The sequence below is a fragment of the Uloborus diversus genome, chromosome 1 (genome assembly GCF_026930045.1).
Source record: "Uloborus diversus isolate 005 chromosome 1, Udiv.v.3.1, whole genome shotgun sequence".
Taxonomy (NCBI): Eukaryota; Metazoa; Arthropoda; class Arachnida; order Araneae; family Uloboridae; genus Uloborus; species Uloborus diversus.
Genome location: NC_072731.1, coordinates 606,781 through 622,589, shown reverse-complemented (window position 1 = coordinate 622,589; position 15,809 = coordinate 606,781). Strand labels below are relative to the sequence as shown.

General features: G+C 34.9%; 1 protein-coding gene across 1 annotated transcript in view; it reads left to right on the top strand.

The window, feature by feature from the left end:
- LOC129227616 (uncharacterized) overlaps positions 1–15,809 on the top strand; it is a 116,010-nt gene that overhangs the window by 53,147 nt on the left and 47,054 nt on the right. Inside the window, exons 10-13 of the mRNA XM_054862207.1 lie at positions 1,420–1,699; positions 5,324–5,458; positions 11,376–11,578; positions 14,671–14,935. Of these exons, the coding sequence (XP_054718182.1) occupies positions 1,420–1,699; positions 5,324–5,458; positions 11,376–11,578; positions 14,671–14,935 (883 nt within the window). The remainder of the gene's footprint in view (positions 1–1,419; positions 1,700–5,323; positions 5,459–11,375; positions 11,579–14,670; positions 14,936–15,809) is intronic.

Genomic DNA, 15,809 nt, shown 5'->3' with positions numbered 1-15,809 from the left:
ATTCCGCGATTTTCTTGGACAACTGCACTCGTCTGATACTTTTGCGCAAGTCATGTAGGTGAATGCCGGACAAAGTGAAATATTTCTTCCGTTTTTAGCGCCATCTGTGTGGTAATATTTAACCATATAATACCACATGTATCCTAGTCTAGTCAGGAAAAAGTTATCTCTGAAGATAAAAACATGCGACAAAAATTTTGCTTTAGCAATTTAAAAAAATGATACTATAATTGTAATATTTTGTAGTAGGTCAATTTTTTTTTGTCATTACAATATGGTCAAGTCTTAGTTATAAATAGTTTAATTGACGTCTGCTAATAACATTAATTGAGATAGTCTGTGAATATTCGGTGCAATATTTATTTATTTAACTATGTGCGTTGCCCGGCTTTGCACGGTGCTCCTCGTAAATAATAGTTAAATAATTTTGCGGCAGATTGCGGGAAAATAACCAAAGAGTAAACATTTTAAAACCCCCGATTGCAGGAAAAGCCTCAAAATAAAAATCAAACTTTTTTTTTGTTTATATTCGAGAAACAAATGGCAACAAATCTTTCATTTAAAGATTTTCTTCACGCTACAACTACAAATTTTAATAAAAACATTGTTACGGAAAGTTGAAATGAAGCAGTGAATAATAATTTGAATGGAGGAAAGCCTTCGAAAAATAGGGATTTTATTTTGAAATCTTAGTGTCATAATTAATAGCTTTTAATTAATATCTCCGCTAATTATTATCGGAGGATTATGTTAAATAGCCAAACATGAAGACGAATCCATCGATACCTGGTTCGATGGTCAGTTCACTGTCGTTCGGGAGAAGAAGCTTGGACATACATAGATACGTTCAGTTTTTAATTATATAAGAGACATCTTGCTTATATTTATTTTGAATATTTTGTACAATTTCGGAAGTGGATGAGAAAAGTGAAATAGTTCATTCCGCGTTAATTTATTCAATCCTTTATTTAATAGCAATTTAATTTTAGCTAACAGAAACCGTTTTAACAGAAAATATTTTATCCTTGATTTTGTAGCATATAAAAAAAATGAAAATTTTGCAACTTTCAAAAAATGCAATTTGTTTTGTAAAATACATTGTTTCCTTTTTATGTACCGTAATTTTTAAAACAAATTTCTGTCTTGTACATTTTAAAAAAAGTAAGTAATCTTAACTTTTTTACTTTGACCCACAGTCTCCTACAAGTGAAAAGTAATCCAAAGACTTATTTTACTTAATACCCTTGAGTTATAAAAATAGAAAACGAAAGGGAGATCATCCCCTCCCCCCCCCACCACGTTTTTCGTCTTGGGATTTCGTATTTAATTACATTTTTATTTATCATAGTATATAAATGTTTGTGCTCTCCTAAATATATAACGTTTTTGTAAAAACTATTTTGCTTTCACGTCTTACAGCGAGTTATAGATCGATGGAGTTTGGCTACGTTGATAGCCACGCGAGAGCTGCAGAGCTGCTGAGGACGAGTGCTAGCCGATATGGTGGCAGTCTGGGCAGCGGTCTCAGTTCCACGGAAGCTCTCTATCAAGGCAGAAGGGTTCTGAACAATAGAATGCAAGATTACGTCACTGACAATAGAATGCAAGATTACGCCACTGACAACAGAATGCAAGAGCAGCAACAAAGGCTAGTCGGTCCTGACGTGTACTTCCAGACTTTAAATAATGAAATAAACAAGTAAGTACTTTTTTAAAATTATTGTTTTGTCCATGTGTAGGTGCGTTTGAAAGAATTGTGAATAAATAAGAAATCGGTTGTAGACATCAAGACGAAAGGTATTTACTGTGGAAACTTGGAGTTTAAAAAAAGTGTTTTGTAAAAATAAGAAAAGCGATTGCATCCATTAAAATGAGCATTATTTTCAATAGACACTACGGAGTGTTCGAATGGGGTTTTCAGTAAATAAAAAAGATGATCAAGACAGAGAGTATTCGATAGGGAAACTACTGGGCGTTTGTAAAAAATGGGGGCAGCTAAATCATGGTGGTGAAAAATATTTACTATGGAGTCAATGTGCCATTGCACCCATTAAGATAAATATTATATACTATGGAAATCATGGGATCGAAAATTGTTTTGATGATAAAAGAGGGGTGATTGTACCCATTAAGATGAAATAGTATAGTGCTGGGAGACATCTCTGGAGGGAGGCTGATATCAAATTGGATTTAAGCGTTTTTGAAATGTGTATACACAATAGTACTGAAATTATCCTCCAACATTTTATATTATACTCAATCTATTAAATTATACTCAGTTCCTGTCTTACCCCTTTAAGCCTAAGCATGCCAGAGATAGACCATTAAAACCATCCGGGTTTAAGACAAATTTTATGACAAATAGCAAATTCGGTTAACAAACTCGCAAACTTGGCGCGAAATTGCACTTTTGTCGCCAAACTTGGAAAAATATCGCCCAGTCACGGGCGAAGGGGGGGGGGGGAGGCTGATCTCCCCAAGTACATCGTCGAGGAGAGTTTGTGGGCAAGCCGCCGAAAGCATAGAAGTTTCCAAATTTCACTGCTGTAGGCGGTTTTGTGATTAAGCTTCAGAAGGCGGCGAACGAGGGCTGACGAGCGAAGTGAAGTTACAGTTTAGAATAACGTAAAAGTGGGTGTGAATGGTTTGGGGGGTGAGAAGGATACACACCCTAGTTCTGACGTCATAAGTGTTCGGAGTGCACTCAGGGCTAGCCCAGTTTGAATAGGAACTATTGTGCAACCTTCTCCGGGGAATCACAATTTCGTACGTACCTTTCGCTTCTATCTTTACTCTGTACTAATAATGAAGCTGAAAGTCTCTCTGTCTGTAGGATGTCTGTGATGCGCATAGCGCCTAGACCGTTCAGCCGATTTTCATGAAATTTTGGCACAAAGTTAGTTTGTAGCATGGGGGTGTGCACCTCGAAGCGATTTTTCGAAAATTCGATGTGGTTCTTTTTCTATTCCAATTCTAAGAAAAAAAACTATCGTTAATGACGAAATTATCATAACGTGGAACCGTAACATGGGCACAAGCCAATTGGCGAGATACAAAATTATCATAACGTGGAACGGTAACATGGGTACAAACCAATTGGCGAGAAAAAATTACCATACATTATTTGTAAATATACAGGGGAACCAAAAGAACTTTTAATTTTTCTATTACGAGCAAAGCCGTGTGGGTACCACTAGTATTACAAAAAGAAATTTACGTCCAATTTTCATTCAAAAATAAAATATTTTGATGTTGCTACAGTTGCAGTGGTGTAAAGTTTACAATTTGGAGGGTGAGTGTTGTATAATAATTAGTGGAAATTTTGGAGGGTGAGTTGGGTTATCAGGGAAAAAAGTACCCAGGAAAAATTACGGGTGTAGATGCAAGTGAGTTAGAAGTTTCAACAAAGTTGAAGCGAGGTAAGTTTTGTCAGTAGCCAGAAAAAAAAAATGATAAGATTCAGTAACCATCTTCAAAAATTATGAAGAAAATAAAGCTTTTATTTTATCTCGATTTTATGTGTGAGAGAGAGGGAGAGGTGTACTTGATTCTCCAAAGTTCAATTTTAAGCGTAACTTTCATCTACAAATACCCAGTTAAACGAGCTGATGTGTGCATCACATGACTTCCTTTTACTACAATTTAATGTCATTTTCTAATTATTGGCAATTTTAATGTGATTCAATAGTTTAATCTCTAAATAACTCCAACAGTGGCCAAATTAAAACCAGATTTAAAAAAAAGCCAAATTTGTCGCCCAAAAACTAGGCGACCAAAAGACTGGCGAAATAATACCAAGTGTCCGTGAAATTATAACACCATTTGAGTTTACGTCGAAATTAACAATGATTTACCCACAAAAAGGGGCAAAAGAGCCCTTTTGGAGCATCCGAATGCAACCAAAAAGAAAGGTGCACAACTAGACCCCACTAGGAATCTAAGTAACAAATTTCAACTTTCTATGACATTCCGTTCTTGAGTTATGCGACATACATACACACATACGCACATACATACGTACATACAGATGTCACGTGAAAACTCGTTGTAATTAACTCGGGGATCGTCAAAATGGATATTTCGGGTGTCTGTACGTTCCTAGACACGTGTGGTCGGGTTGAAAAATAAACTCAACATTCATTCGGGGGTGAGCAAAATGGAAATTAAGGCCGATTTTTGAGTGAAAAATTTTTCGCGAATACAATTCTTCCTTTTTTGGAAAAAAGAAGTAAAAATAAGAGAGGTAGATTATGGTACATATCCGATGTGAAAATGTCGAAACTTATGCTGTACCATTCACACCCACAATGAGAGGGTGAGAATAGTACAAAGAAAAACTGCTCTGGAGGGAGTGTGGGTAAAGTTTCGAATTATTTCAGGGTCGGAATCGAAAGTCAAGGTCCTAAACTATAATAATAACGCAACTTCATTTTTTTTTTCAAATGAATGCTGAGTAATTACAGTCAGAAGTGTTCTAAAACTGTACCATAGTCACACGTTTCTACGGTAACTAATGTCATTTACCTGATTAAAGTGAAATTCCTAAATTTCCTATAAGAGGGTCCGGTGTCCTACACTAGGTAGTACACTGAAAATAACGGCTCGTCATGTCTTTTAATTTAACTAACCGATTGGATAATCTAAATTATTATGCCAGGATTTCGATATGAGCTAGTGGTCCGACATCTCTAATTCGAATCAGTTTTTAGTTCATAATCACTTAAGCACTTAAGCACTTTCAAATTATTCTCACTTTTTTGCCCGAGAGGGTCTTTTCCAGTTGGATATTACTTTATTCGAGACCAAAATTTAATATCGCTGTAAATAATATCTTACCTTAGCGCATCACCTTATGCAAATAATGACTGTGTATAGTTTCAGAAATTCCTAACTCTATTAGTGAAAGTCGTATTGATAAAACCCGGATTTTGCTGACTTCGTAAAACAACATAGGTACACTGTTATACATTTTGAACTAAAACTCCCCCGAGACTAATACGTCTAAGTTTCAGAGGAATTAAGAATATGAAAATTGAATTTTCTGTAATAGTTGCTTTTTTGTTATTATTATTACTCTTTATTTATTTATTTATTTATTTATTGTACTCAATTGAAATGCATACACATTATGAACTTGCAATATGGCCGTTTTTAAAACTTCACGGCTCCAAGAATGAGGCGTATTTTCAACAACCCTAAACCAGCTCTACATTAGAGTTAGCATAAATAAAATTTATCAATGTTTATTAGTGTTTTGTCTATCGAATAAAAATTCTAATACGGAAAAAACGGTAATTTTCTACGCTTTGAATTTCTTTTTCAGACTCCGCCGCTCTTCTGAAAGTCTTCATCGAGACACAATGTATGACAAATCAGCTTGGGGAATGTCTGCAGGACCTGTTCAAGGACAAATGCCAGAAACTCGAACAAGTCCTCAAACAACTGAACGCAGAAAAAGGTTCAGATTTTTCAATTTTATTTGCAAAATGAAAAGTAGTAAAGTTATTATACTTCGTACTCCATTGAACAAAAAAATGTTATCATTTCTGTTCCTTAATATTGAGGCAGCGAGAAGCAAAGGGATGTACGTGGGCGTTCTTAAAGTTTTGAGTAAAACGATAGCAAAATTCGAATCTTACGCACGCAAAGTACAAGATCCGTTTCAGGTTGACCTTCTCTCATCAGATCCTCTTTTAAGTATATCGTAGCCTTAGAGCAACTGTGAGATGTCTAATCCCAGCTGAAACAGTAAGGAATTCTACTGTTGCTTTGAGGCGACAAAAATATTACAAATAAGATTTCTAAGCCAATGATTATCAGATTGTGGTCCGAGAGCTATTCTCCTGTGGTCATCGAACAGCTTAGTAAAAACTAACCTAGAGCAACAGTGAGATATCTAATCCCAGGTGAAACAGTAAGGAATTCTACTGTTGCTTTGAGGCGACAAAAATGTTACAAATAAAATTTCTAAGCCAATGATTATCAGGCTGTGGTCCGTGAGCTCTTTTCCTGTGGTCATCGAACAGCTTAGTAAAAACTAACCTAGATCATTTTATAGTTGTAGTTCAAATTATTAGGGAAAACTTTTGGATTCATTGCATTTCACCTGATATAATTGTTCTGAAAATATAACTCATATCCAATATGGCCCGCCCAGGGTTCGGAAGAATACTAAATAGCTCTCAGAAGTGACAAGGTTGAGAACAACTGGTCTAAGCAAAGGTGGTCCAATCACAATGTTATCGTGATTTAAAGTTTCAATAACTGAGTAATTCGACAGATTATCTGCAGGCATTTTCAAAGTCAAGAAAAACATTTGCAGATATCTCTAAAAACTCTGCACATTCCTTGCAGAGTTTTGTGAAGCATGGTTTATTTCCTTCCTGAAATTTCAAGGTTTGAGCCAAATAAATCTTATTTACGGGAAATTTAGATCTTATTCTAAATTTAAATTAAAAAATACGGGAAATGTGTAGATTCCTGCAAAACTTGAAGACATATACAGAAAATCTACAAAATTACTCAATCGTTGCAACAACGATGCAATTGCATTTCACCACTTTTGCCTATACAACCCTATGCCATCGTGTTTGTAATATTTTTATTAACGATTTTATGCACAACTTATTTGGAAACTCGATGAGGGTAGGTCAAACTATGTTGGAACCTACAGGGTGTCCTGAAATAGACTGACCGTTTTCAAAAATATATAATAGGAAAACGGTTTATGATTAAAAAAAAAAAAAATTCTTGCAGAAAATTCATGTGGTGGGCAGTAAATTTTTTCCCACTGAGTTCTAAACTTCAGTTTAAAAATTTCTCAATAGATGGCGCTGCCAATAGTAAACCTGTAAGTCAAAAACGAAGAACTGAAATTCACCAATTTTCCTGCGATTGCGACATGTGATTGCAGCCGACGCCGGTCGACAGTTTGAAAAACATATTGTGTAATTTTGTTTATTAAAAACCTTTTTTGAAAATTTTGATGTGTAGTGTTCAATCTTACTTTGATTCACGGGCTTACTATCTGCAGCGCCATCTCTTAGAAAAATTGTAAACTAAAATTTGCTACTTTTTAAGCGGAAAAAATTACGGCTCACTACATGGAATTTTCTGCAAACATTATACTTTTATCATGTACCATTTTCCTGTAATAATATTTTCAAAACAGTCAGTCTTTTTCAGGATACCCTGTACATCAGAAGGCTTTTATTTGGAAGAAATCATGAAGTACAGCAGCGTTTTCCTGGGCTACTAGTATCATCCATGCTCAGAGGAGAGTTTTTCTGCAAGTCGAACTATCTACATATTTTCCATTTCTGCAGTACACTCCTGCGCTTCAATCAAAGCTTATTGCTTCTGTTCTTCATATTTCTAAAGCAAATAAGAGCGAAATCCTTATTTTTATCCAAAAATTTTGGGTCAACTAAAATGTGTTAAATTTTTTTTCTAAGTGTTAAAAAATTGAAACTCACTTTATAAAGTTTTTTTAAATCTATTTTTGCTAGGCCATAATTACAAATTTTTTCATAAATATTTTCTTGGCTAACATGCAATTTCAATCATTGGTTCAACGCAAAATGCTTTCAAAATTTTAAAAGTCTTTAGATGTTAGAGGTTAGTCTAGAGATGTTATCGCTTCTAGATACCAAGCCAGATGCATGTATAAACCAGTATTTCTCATTAAAAGCACCGTTTATACGTTTTTAAATAGACTGCATGAACATAGCGTATATAAAAAATAACGTATATTAGGTATACGTTAATGTGTATTGGACTCTGCAGTGACCAATTTTTAAAAAAACGTGTAAATGATAAAAGCGTATAAAAGAGGAACGTATAATCGGCGCTTCATTATATTTCGCATCGTCATCCTTTTTGCATACAAATAACGTCTTCTAACCTGAGCTCTCTAAGAAGCTAAAAAATGTTAATGCTTCCTATTATAATTAAATTGAGGTAGTTCTGATTTGTTCTGCCTCTTCAAAGTGCATTTACAAAAAAAAAAAAAAAAAAAAACATGAAAGAAGTAAGGCCCATCCAAAAATAAACTACTGATCATTGTCGAATGCTGAAAGTTCATTTGAAAAAAGAAAAAAAAAAAAAAAACTGATCGGCGGAAAGAATCTGGATAAACTTTGAACGCTTAGGAAAATTTGTTATCGATAAACTATTGCATTGTCTTCTGCATGTTTTATGTCTTAACGTCACTATAAAATTAAACCTTTATTAAAATAAATATCTATTAAATTTTCTTTCTTTAACTTTTCTCATAGCAACATTAACAATCCTCTTAAAATCTGTAGCCCTAGATAATGTCACGGTCGTCCACTACAAGATTATGGCTGGCAATAATTGTGGTGGCATCTTGACAAGTGTCAAGGCGGCATGTCAAAGAGTAAGCGGCGTGTGCCCCCTTGTCACGGTGCCCTGATCATCATTCTCTTTGAGGAAGGAAACGTTCCTTACAGTCTTCTTGTAAAACTTCATCTAATTTTCATTTTAGCGACTTCCATTGCTTTTGCATGCTTTCTGAGCTACGTTATATCTATGCCGCCGAAGTATATCCTGTAGCAAATTTCAGTGACGTCATGCAGTTGAGTTACAGATGACATTATTTCCAACCCCACATTTAAGCCTCAGCATGTAGAACAAAGTTGTTAGTTTGCCTGCAACTCATATTGTGTATTATAAGAAATAAAATCAGCTGACCAGAGAACCTACACGAAACGATGGGAAGATAGAAGAAACAGCATAAGAAGACATTTTCTTTTACATGAAAAATTTATAATCCCTCATGCGCCCGTTATTGAGACATAATCTTAAAGTCTGCCGAAGTTTAAAAAAAAAAAATGCAAAATTTAAAGATTTAGCTAGCAGTTGAATCTACTACACGATTTCATCTTCTGCATATCGTAGGACAACAATCTGCAAAACGTGTAGAAGATGTTTTCCATTACTCACCGAGAGTCTCTAAATTTGGCGATTTTTTAAAACATTTTAGCCGACTTTAAGACCACATATTTCGATAGGGGGGGGGCACTTGGGCAAGTAATTTATGCATTAAATGCATGTTTTACTACGTTCTTTTGTTTTCTACTCATTTAAATTTGTTTCATTATTTAATTATTTTGTCGTATGGTTTCCTATAGTTAGTATATCTTCAAAAAAATACCGAGTGCAATAGATTATCGCGTATACGACACTAACAGACCTGTTAAACTTTTGATGCGTTAATGTGTAGCATAATAGGAACATTTTGAGAAAGACACTGTAAATTAACAAAAATCGATCAACCGAAATAAAATGGTGGAAACATTACAGTTACAGAGTTACATAAATGTATGAAATAAGGTACTGCTAAACGGTGGTGCCCTATGATAATTGAACATTCAGGTTTAAGAAGGAAAAAACTCAAAAAAAAAAAAAAATTTTTTTTGAAATCGAATAATTTGTATAAGTGGTAGAGTTTTCATTCAATGACCACCCCGTTTTTTTTTTGGACTTTAGAACCCTATTTAAAGTAACAGTGCAGTAATTAAAAACAATATATGTCTATCCAAAATGCATGCAGAATTGAATAAAATTTGTAGATTTTTTTAAAAAACTTATGTAAAAATAGTAAATAACTTTTAAATTGACAATTAATTGTATTTTCGTTTTGATTACAGTATAAATTAATGTGAAAAATCAAAAGACAAAGACAAATAAAATTAAATGAATTCAATGAAAATATACAGAGTCAGTCATTCACTGATTGATCTTCATGAGGATGAGGTGTTGTAGATAAAACTACTATTAATATGAAGAATGCTTTCTTGTCGTGCGGAATGTATTTGATTAGTTTTTTGGGATCATTCAACTTTTTGCTATTGATTTGCAGATTGCATTTGGTCTGTAGGAAATATCAAAATACCTCTTCGTTTTTGCAGTAGAAATGTATTTTTCATGAGGCCATTACTAAACTCGCAAGAAGTTACGTAACCTGCACTTGAAAAAGCATACTGCAGATGTCGGTATTTCGAAAGGAAAATGTCTCAGTTTTATTTATTGATTTTGGAGGTTCTTTTTTAAATTCTTGGGTCACCAGTTCTGTTAGTTATTAAACGGTTAATCACCAGGTTTTGTACTTATTAGACGGACCTTCCATCAAACGGAATTATCAATAAGGTTGAAAAAAAAATAAGTACAGGATTCATTGCTTTCTTAAACCTTAAGGTAAATTCTAGGTGCTTGTATCTGCCTTTAGAGACTGATTTTTGTTTCTTTTTTACCACTCACACGTAGAGCCATATTCTTGGAGATAATTTAGAGTTGGGAAATTATTTTTTTTCCTTTTACAGTCTTCACTTCCTTCTTAAACCTGACGATTTAAATAATATAAGAAAACGTTTGATCTTAACTTTATTGCTCATCCAATTGTTTCTTTACAGGTTAAGCATAAAAGGGTATCCCGGTTCTAAAAATTTATATTTCCTAAACTATTATACTTAGCACTATAACTGATACATAAAACTAAAGATAAACTGTACAAGCTTTTTTTACTCGCAAGTGTTCGATGTGTGCGCCTTTCGTAACGCGACACTCATCTAAAGTACATTGTGAAGTGTTCCACTGTCCCTTTTTCGTAATGCTACACATATGCGATCTCAAAGTTCTTGCAATGTCGTAGGCAATGGAGTATAAACACTGTCTTTGAAGAAACCCCATAAAACTCACATGGGGTCAGGTTTAGGGATTTGGCTGGCCGACACATAAAGGGAAAAGTAACATCAGCTGCACGACCAATCCAGCAATGCCGAACGTCATTGGCGCAGCGTAGTAGGGTGGACAAAATAACACCCTCCAGAGGTCTTGGTAATAACATTGTTCCCAATCCTAATGCAGAAGGTAATACGCGTGTAGAGACTGTAGTGACCCCCCCCCCCCTTTAAGGAATTCCTGGCTACGCTAGTGCGGATCTTGCACGTTGAAGTTGGTGCGTACGTTCAAAAAAACTTAGGCAGTTTATCGTTATTTTTATGTATCATTAACAGTAATTAGTTTAATAGTTTATGAAATTTAAAACCAGGATATTCTTTTATGCGTACGCTGTATTTGCAGGCGTGGGATAACAAGGCTGTGTCTAACAAGGGCGAAAGTTAGTGACAAATTTTGCACATTTGTGTCTAACACAGACGTTTTTGTACCGCACGTTATTTTTTGTCTAATACCTGTCTTAGTTTCGTCCTAGTAAAATTAGATAAGGTGGCTTGTTATTGAACTAATTTACTATATAGTTCAGCCATGTCGCATTTTTCTTGTGTAAACCACGTTTTCTTGTGTAAAGCTGCTGTAGAAAAATCGATACCTCATGTTTCGCTTTGTTTTTTAAGGAAAGAAAAGAAATCCAGGAAACCTCGATCTTGGCATCCCTCGCCCTACGTGTCCGAAGACGAAGATGACCAAATGACGAGAGAAGAAAAGAAGGCGAAGATCAAAGCTGAGATTGCTCGGCGGCGGCAGCAGATCGAAGAGAACATGAGATTGCACGACGAGCTTTGCAAACTCGCAGAAAGAAGAGATCGAATGGAATCAAGTAATTTCGAAAGTTCAGCCATTACCTTATACATAATGAGTCGTTTGTCTGTGAAGAAGCGCAGTATTAGTACTGTTGAAAGATCATGCTTTTTAAATATCAGGAGTGTCCCCCCCCCTTAAGAGCAAGGGCGCGACTCACTCTCCCTAAATACCGCGTAGACCCCCCATAAGTGAGAGCCCCCCCCAAAAAGAGAAAAATACCCCTAAAAAACCCCCTCCGAAAAAAATTCAATGGCGCATTCTGCAACCCTTAGGTGAGCACCCCTGTAAATATCATGTTGGTGTATCGATGAATGTAGCCTTATTTGACAAATGTTCAGAAAAAATGTGGTACAGTGGTATCGAATTTACTTCAGAGTAAAAACTTGAAATGTTGACAGAATCCTGTTCATGAAAAAACTCAGGAAAATAATACATGTACAGGTGTCCATCGATACTACACGGTCAATTCGTACCGTGCAGTGTCGAAACCGTGCTATACGATTTTTTTATAAATTAACTGTTTATTTATTTGATTGAACTAATTAATCATGTACATAATATAAAGCAGGTCAATATGTATCGTGGTATTCGAAACCGTGTTTCGTGTTTCATCGAAACCGTGTTATAGGAGATTTTTAAATAATATGAATCAAAGCAATGCGTAACATGCTATATCGAGAACAAGACTTAAGATGTGATAGCTGAAATATCGGTTCAATAAAACATACAAACGATAACTGGCAACCAAAACATACAACAGCCCCACTTATCCAAAATAAGACTTGATGTTCATTATACAACTTAATTGCTCTTCATACCTCAAATCAACATCACTATGCGTAACAGGAAAATTTTAATCAACTTTTTTTACTGAGAATGAAACGCATATTATCAGAAAAAAGAATCTGAGCGTTTCAAGTAACAATAAATTTCGTCTCAGCAACAACAATGAAACAAAATTTGAAAAATAAATAAATAAATAAATAAATAAATAAATAAATAAATAAATAAATAAATAAATAAATAAATAAATAAATAGAATTATTCTATACATTTGACTTGTTATTTTGTTTCGGCTACACTTTTTGTTTTTATCGTTTACCAAATTTAGCTTATGTTTAATTCTAATAATATTTTCTTACAATGTATCGGAAACAAAATATTTTTCATCTTTTTATTTGCAGAATAATGATGACAAAAAATAGGTATTTATAAGTTTATATATGTAAACTAGACTTTCGAGCCGAAGACAGACACAATATTTTTGTATCAGTTTCACAAAAATAAAATAATAATAATAAAGAAATGCAGTAAACTCCCGATTATCCACAGAATTGGTGGCACAAGTGCCGCGGATTAGAAAATACGCGGATAAACAGCAAAATGACTGAAATGAGGGCCAAATAAGGTAAAAATGTCCTTCTTCAAAAACTTAGCTGTATGCCTAATACTTTCTTCAAACTGTGAAAAAAGTACAGTAAACAGTAAAAATGTTAGTATTTTTGCACAGCAGAACTTGAGATTGATAAAAAAACAAGTGTATTACGATGTAGACAGCACAAATAAATAAATAAATAAATGTATAAATAAATAAAGCAAAATCTCTTGAGTTTAAATTTAAATTTTCGACAAAAAAACAGCCATTAATATTTGCTTTTTACTGCGAAAATAATTGTTCCTGATTGTTGATTGTCTCGCTGATAATCCGCCCCGCGGATAATCGGTAGTTTACTGTAAAAAACTTTTTGGAGTTGATGGCATACTTTTTTTAAAACAGTGCAATGAACAAAAATGAAATTCTCTCTGTTATAATGTGTGTCATGTCAAAACCGTGTAGCGTCAAATTCAAGTATTGGACCATGTTCAATCGAATCCGTGTCATAATAGTCTCAAATCTTGAAGCGTGTTATATCGAAACCGTGTAGCACAAGTACCGTGTCATACGAGAGACGCGTGTGCTTTAATTTTCTTTTTCTCGCAAATATTTTACTCTTTGAGGTCCTTGTAAAATGGTTATTGATTATTTATTTCTTTCTAACGTGAAATTTTACCGATTAACATTAGATTTGTCAACGCTCACGCTGGAGTAAAGAAACTCATTTTAATTTCATCATAACATTCTACAAGTGTTACCTACAACCTTTGTGAAATTTAGAGTGTTTAGTCCTTTTTAGTTACCGCGAAGAATTTCAATGCTTTTGCTGTTTAGTGTATTTTGTGCCACGTCATTAAGGCAGATTCCATAGCACTTGTGATTGCAATAACGCTTGATATCCTAAGGATTTCATTTAGCTATACCTAAAAGGATAATTAATTCTTTACTCTGAGCAGTATCAAAAGCTGGACAGTTGTAATAAGTTGGTTTTGAGTGCAGTATACGGTTCTTGACTTTCTTTTCTCATGAATGAACAGTGAGGTTCAACGTTTTGAAAAATCAAACTGAAAATAAAAATTTCTGATAGCTGACAGTGCATGATCGAACCAGGCATAAAATGTTTCTTTATGTAATTCATGTAAAAAAAATACCAGTTATTCTCCTATGTATAAACTTTTCGTCAAACGTTTATTTGTAAACTACACTTATTTAAAATACTCTTTACTAAATACGATTATCGCCCTGGGTTAAGTTTCTCTGAGACATACCTAGGAATCAGTGACGAATACAAGGGGAGGGTCATGGGGGATGGATCATGCCCCCCCCCCCCCCGAAACGTCGACAATATTATTCGTCCGCATTATGTTCAAGCATTTGATGAATAAAATGCAAACGATTTTAGTAAACGTTTCAATTCATTACTTTTTTTAAAGTAAATATTTAAAATATTTCTTCTTATCATTGCTTATGAAATTAATTAGTAACGTTTATGCTCTACTAAGAGTCTTATTCCTTTCCGATTTGGTGCTTTTTATTGACCCACAAGCAGTTTCAGAATTGTTAATTACCAAAATCGTAAGTTCTGAGGCTTGACCCCCTAAAATGGTAGTCTGTATCCACCCCTGCTAATGATTAATAAGCGATTTTACATAACTCATTTGATATTAAAAACAAAAGGGCCCACTATGCATATATGTTTGTTTTACGGGTATTGACAGTAATTTTTTTCCCAGGTCGACCTGGTTCTGTGGTTCCTGGTTACGCACCTTCTCCGACCGGCTCGGTAGCTTATCGAACATCCGAGCAGACACTGATAGCGCCTGTACGTCAGCCGGACAGCGAAGATACAAGCAGCGTGCTGAAAGCCATCGACGAAATTTTGAGAAAGGATCTTTACAGTGGCCCCTTATCGAGGTCTGCTTGGGCTACTTACAGTCCGGCAGAAGCAAGATCTTCAGATTTTTATCAATCCGGCTACATTACGATGCCCAGGAACAGGTGATTTGGTTTTCATTGAACGCACAGTTCACATCAACTTTGGCTAGCTACAATTCCAAGTAGTCAACTAAAAGAAGTGTTAACCAATAACGTTTCCAGCTCATTTCGATTCTACAACAGCTGTCATAACTTGAGTGTACAAAAACAATTTTCAGTATATGCGTTTGCAATCTCAGATAGCTACGTAGATTTCTTGTCATAAATTCCAAATGATGATAAGAAATTACTTCGTATGCATTAGTGTTGGAAAACCATGAATTGTTTTTATCATTACTTGATGCTCATTTTCTAATTACATCTGCCTCCCATAAACAAATTAACAAATATCGGCTTGTGATAAAACATGAATTTCAATTTAAAACTTTAAAAAAAAAAAAAAAACAACGTGCCATGCAAGTTGGCTTCACGGGCCACACTTAGTCCGGGGGCTGTCTGTTAGGCACCAGTGGTATACCTCATAAGTAATGTTAAATGATCTGTAATTACACTAAATAGTAGTCATTTACATGAAATGCGCCGCCAGCTCAGCCAATTCCAGCCGAAGACTGCAGTTTCGTGCTTATTAGTACTCATCAGCCCGGCATAGGAGTGACTGAGCTTTAGGTGGAAAACCTCTTAAGGAAGCCAAGAGTGCGAAACAAACTGGTAGCTAATACAGAATTAGCTTTGATTAGACGAGTGACCGAAGCAATGGTTCGGTTCAACTCGAATATTTATGGCAAGGCAGGTATATTCAGTAAGTTACCGCACTATAACCACGGCTAAGGCAGAAATACATGAAATGCACCGCCAGCTCGGTCAATTCCAGCCGATACCTGCCTTGCCATCAATATTCGAGTTGAACCGAACCATTGCTTCGGTCACTCGTCTGGTC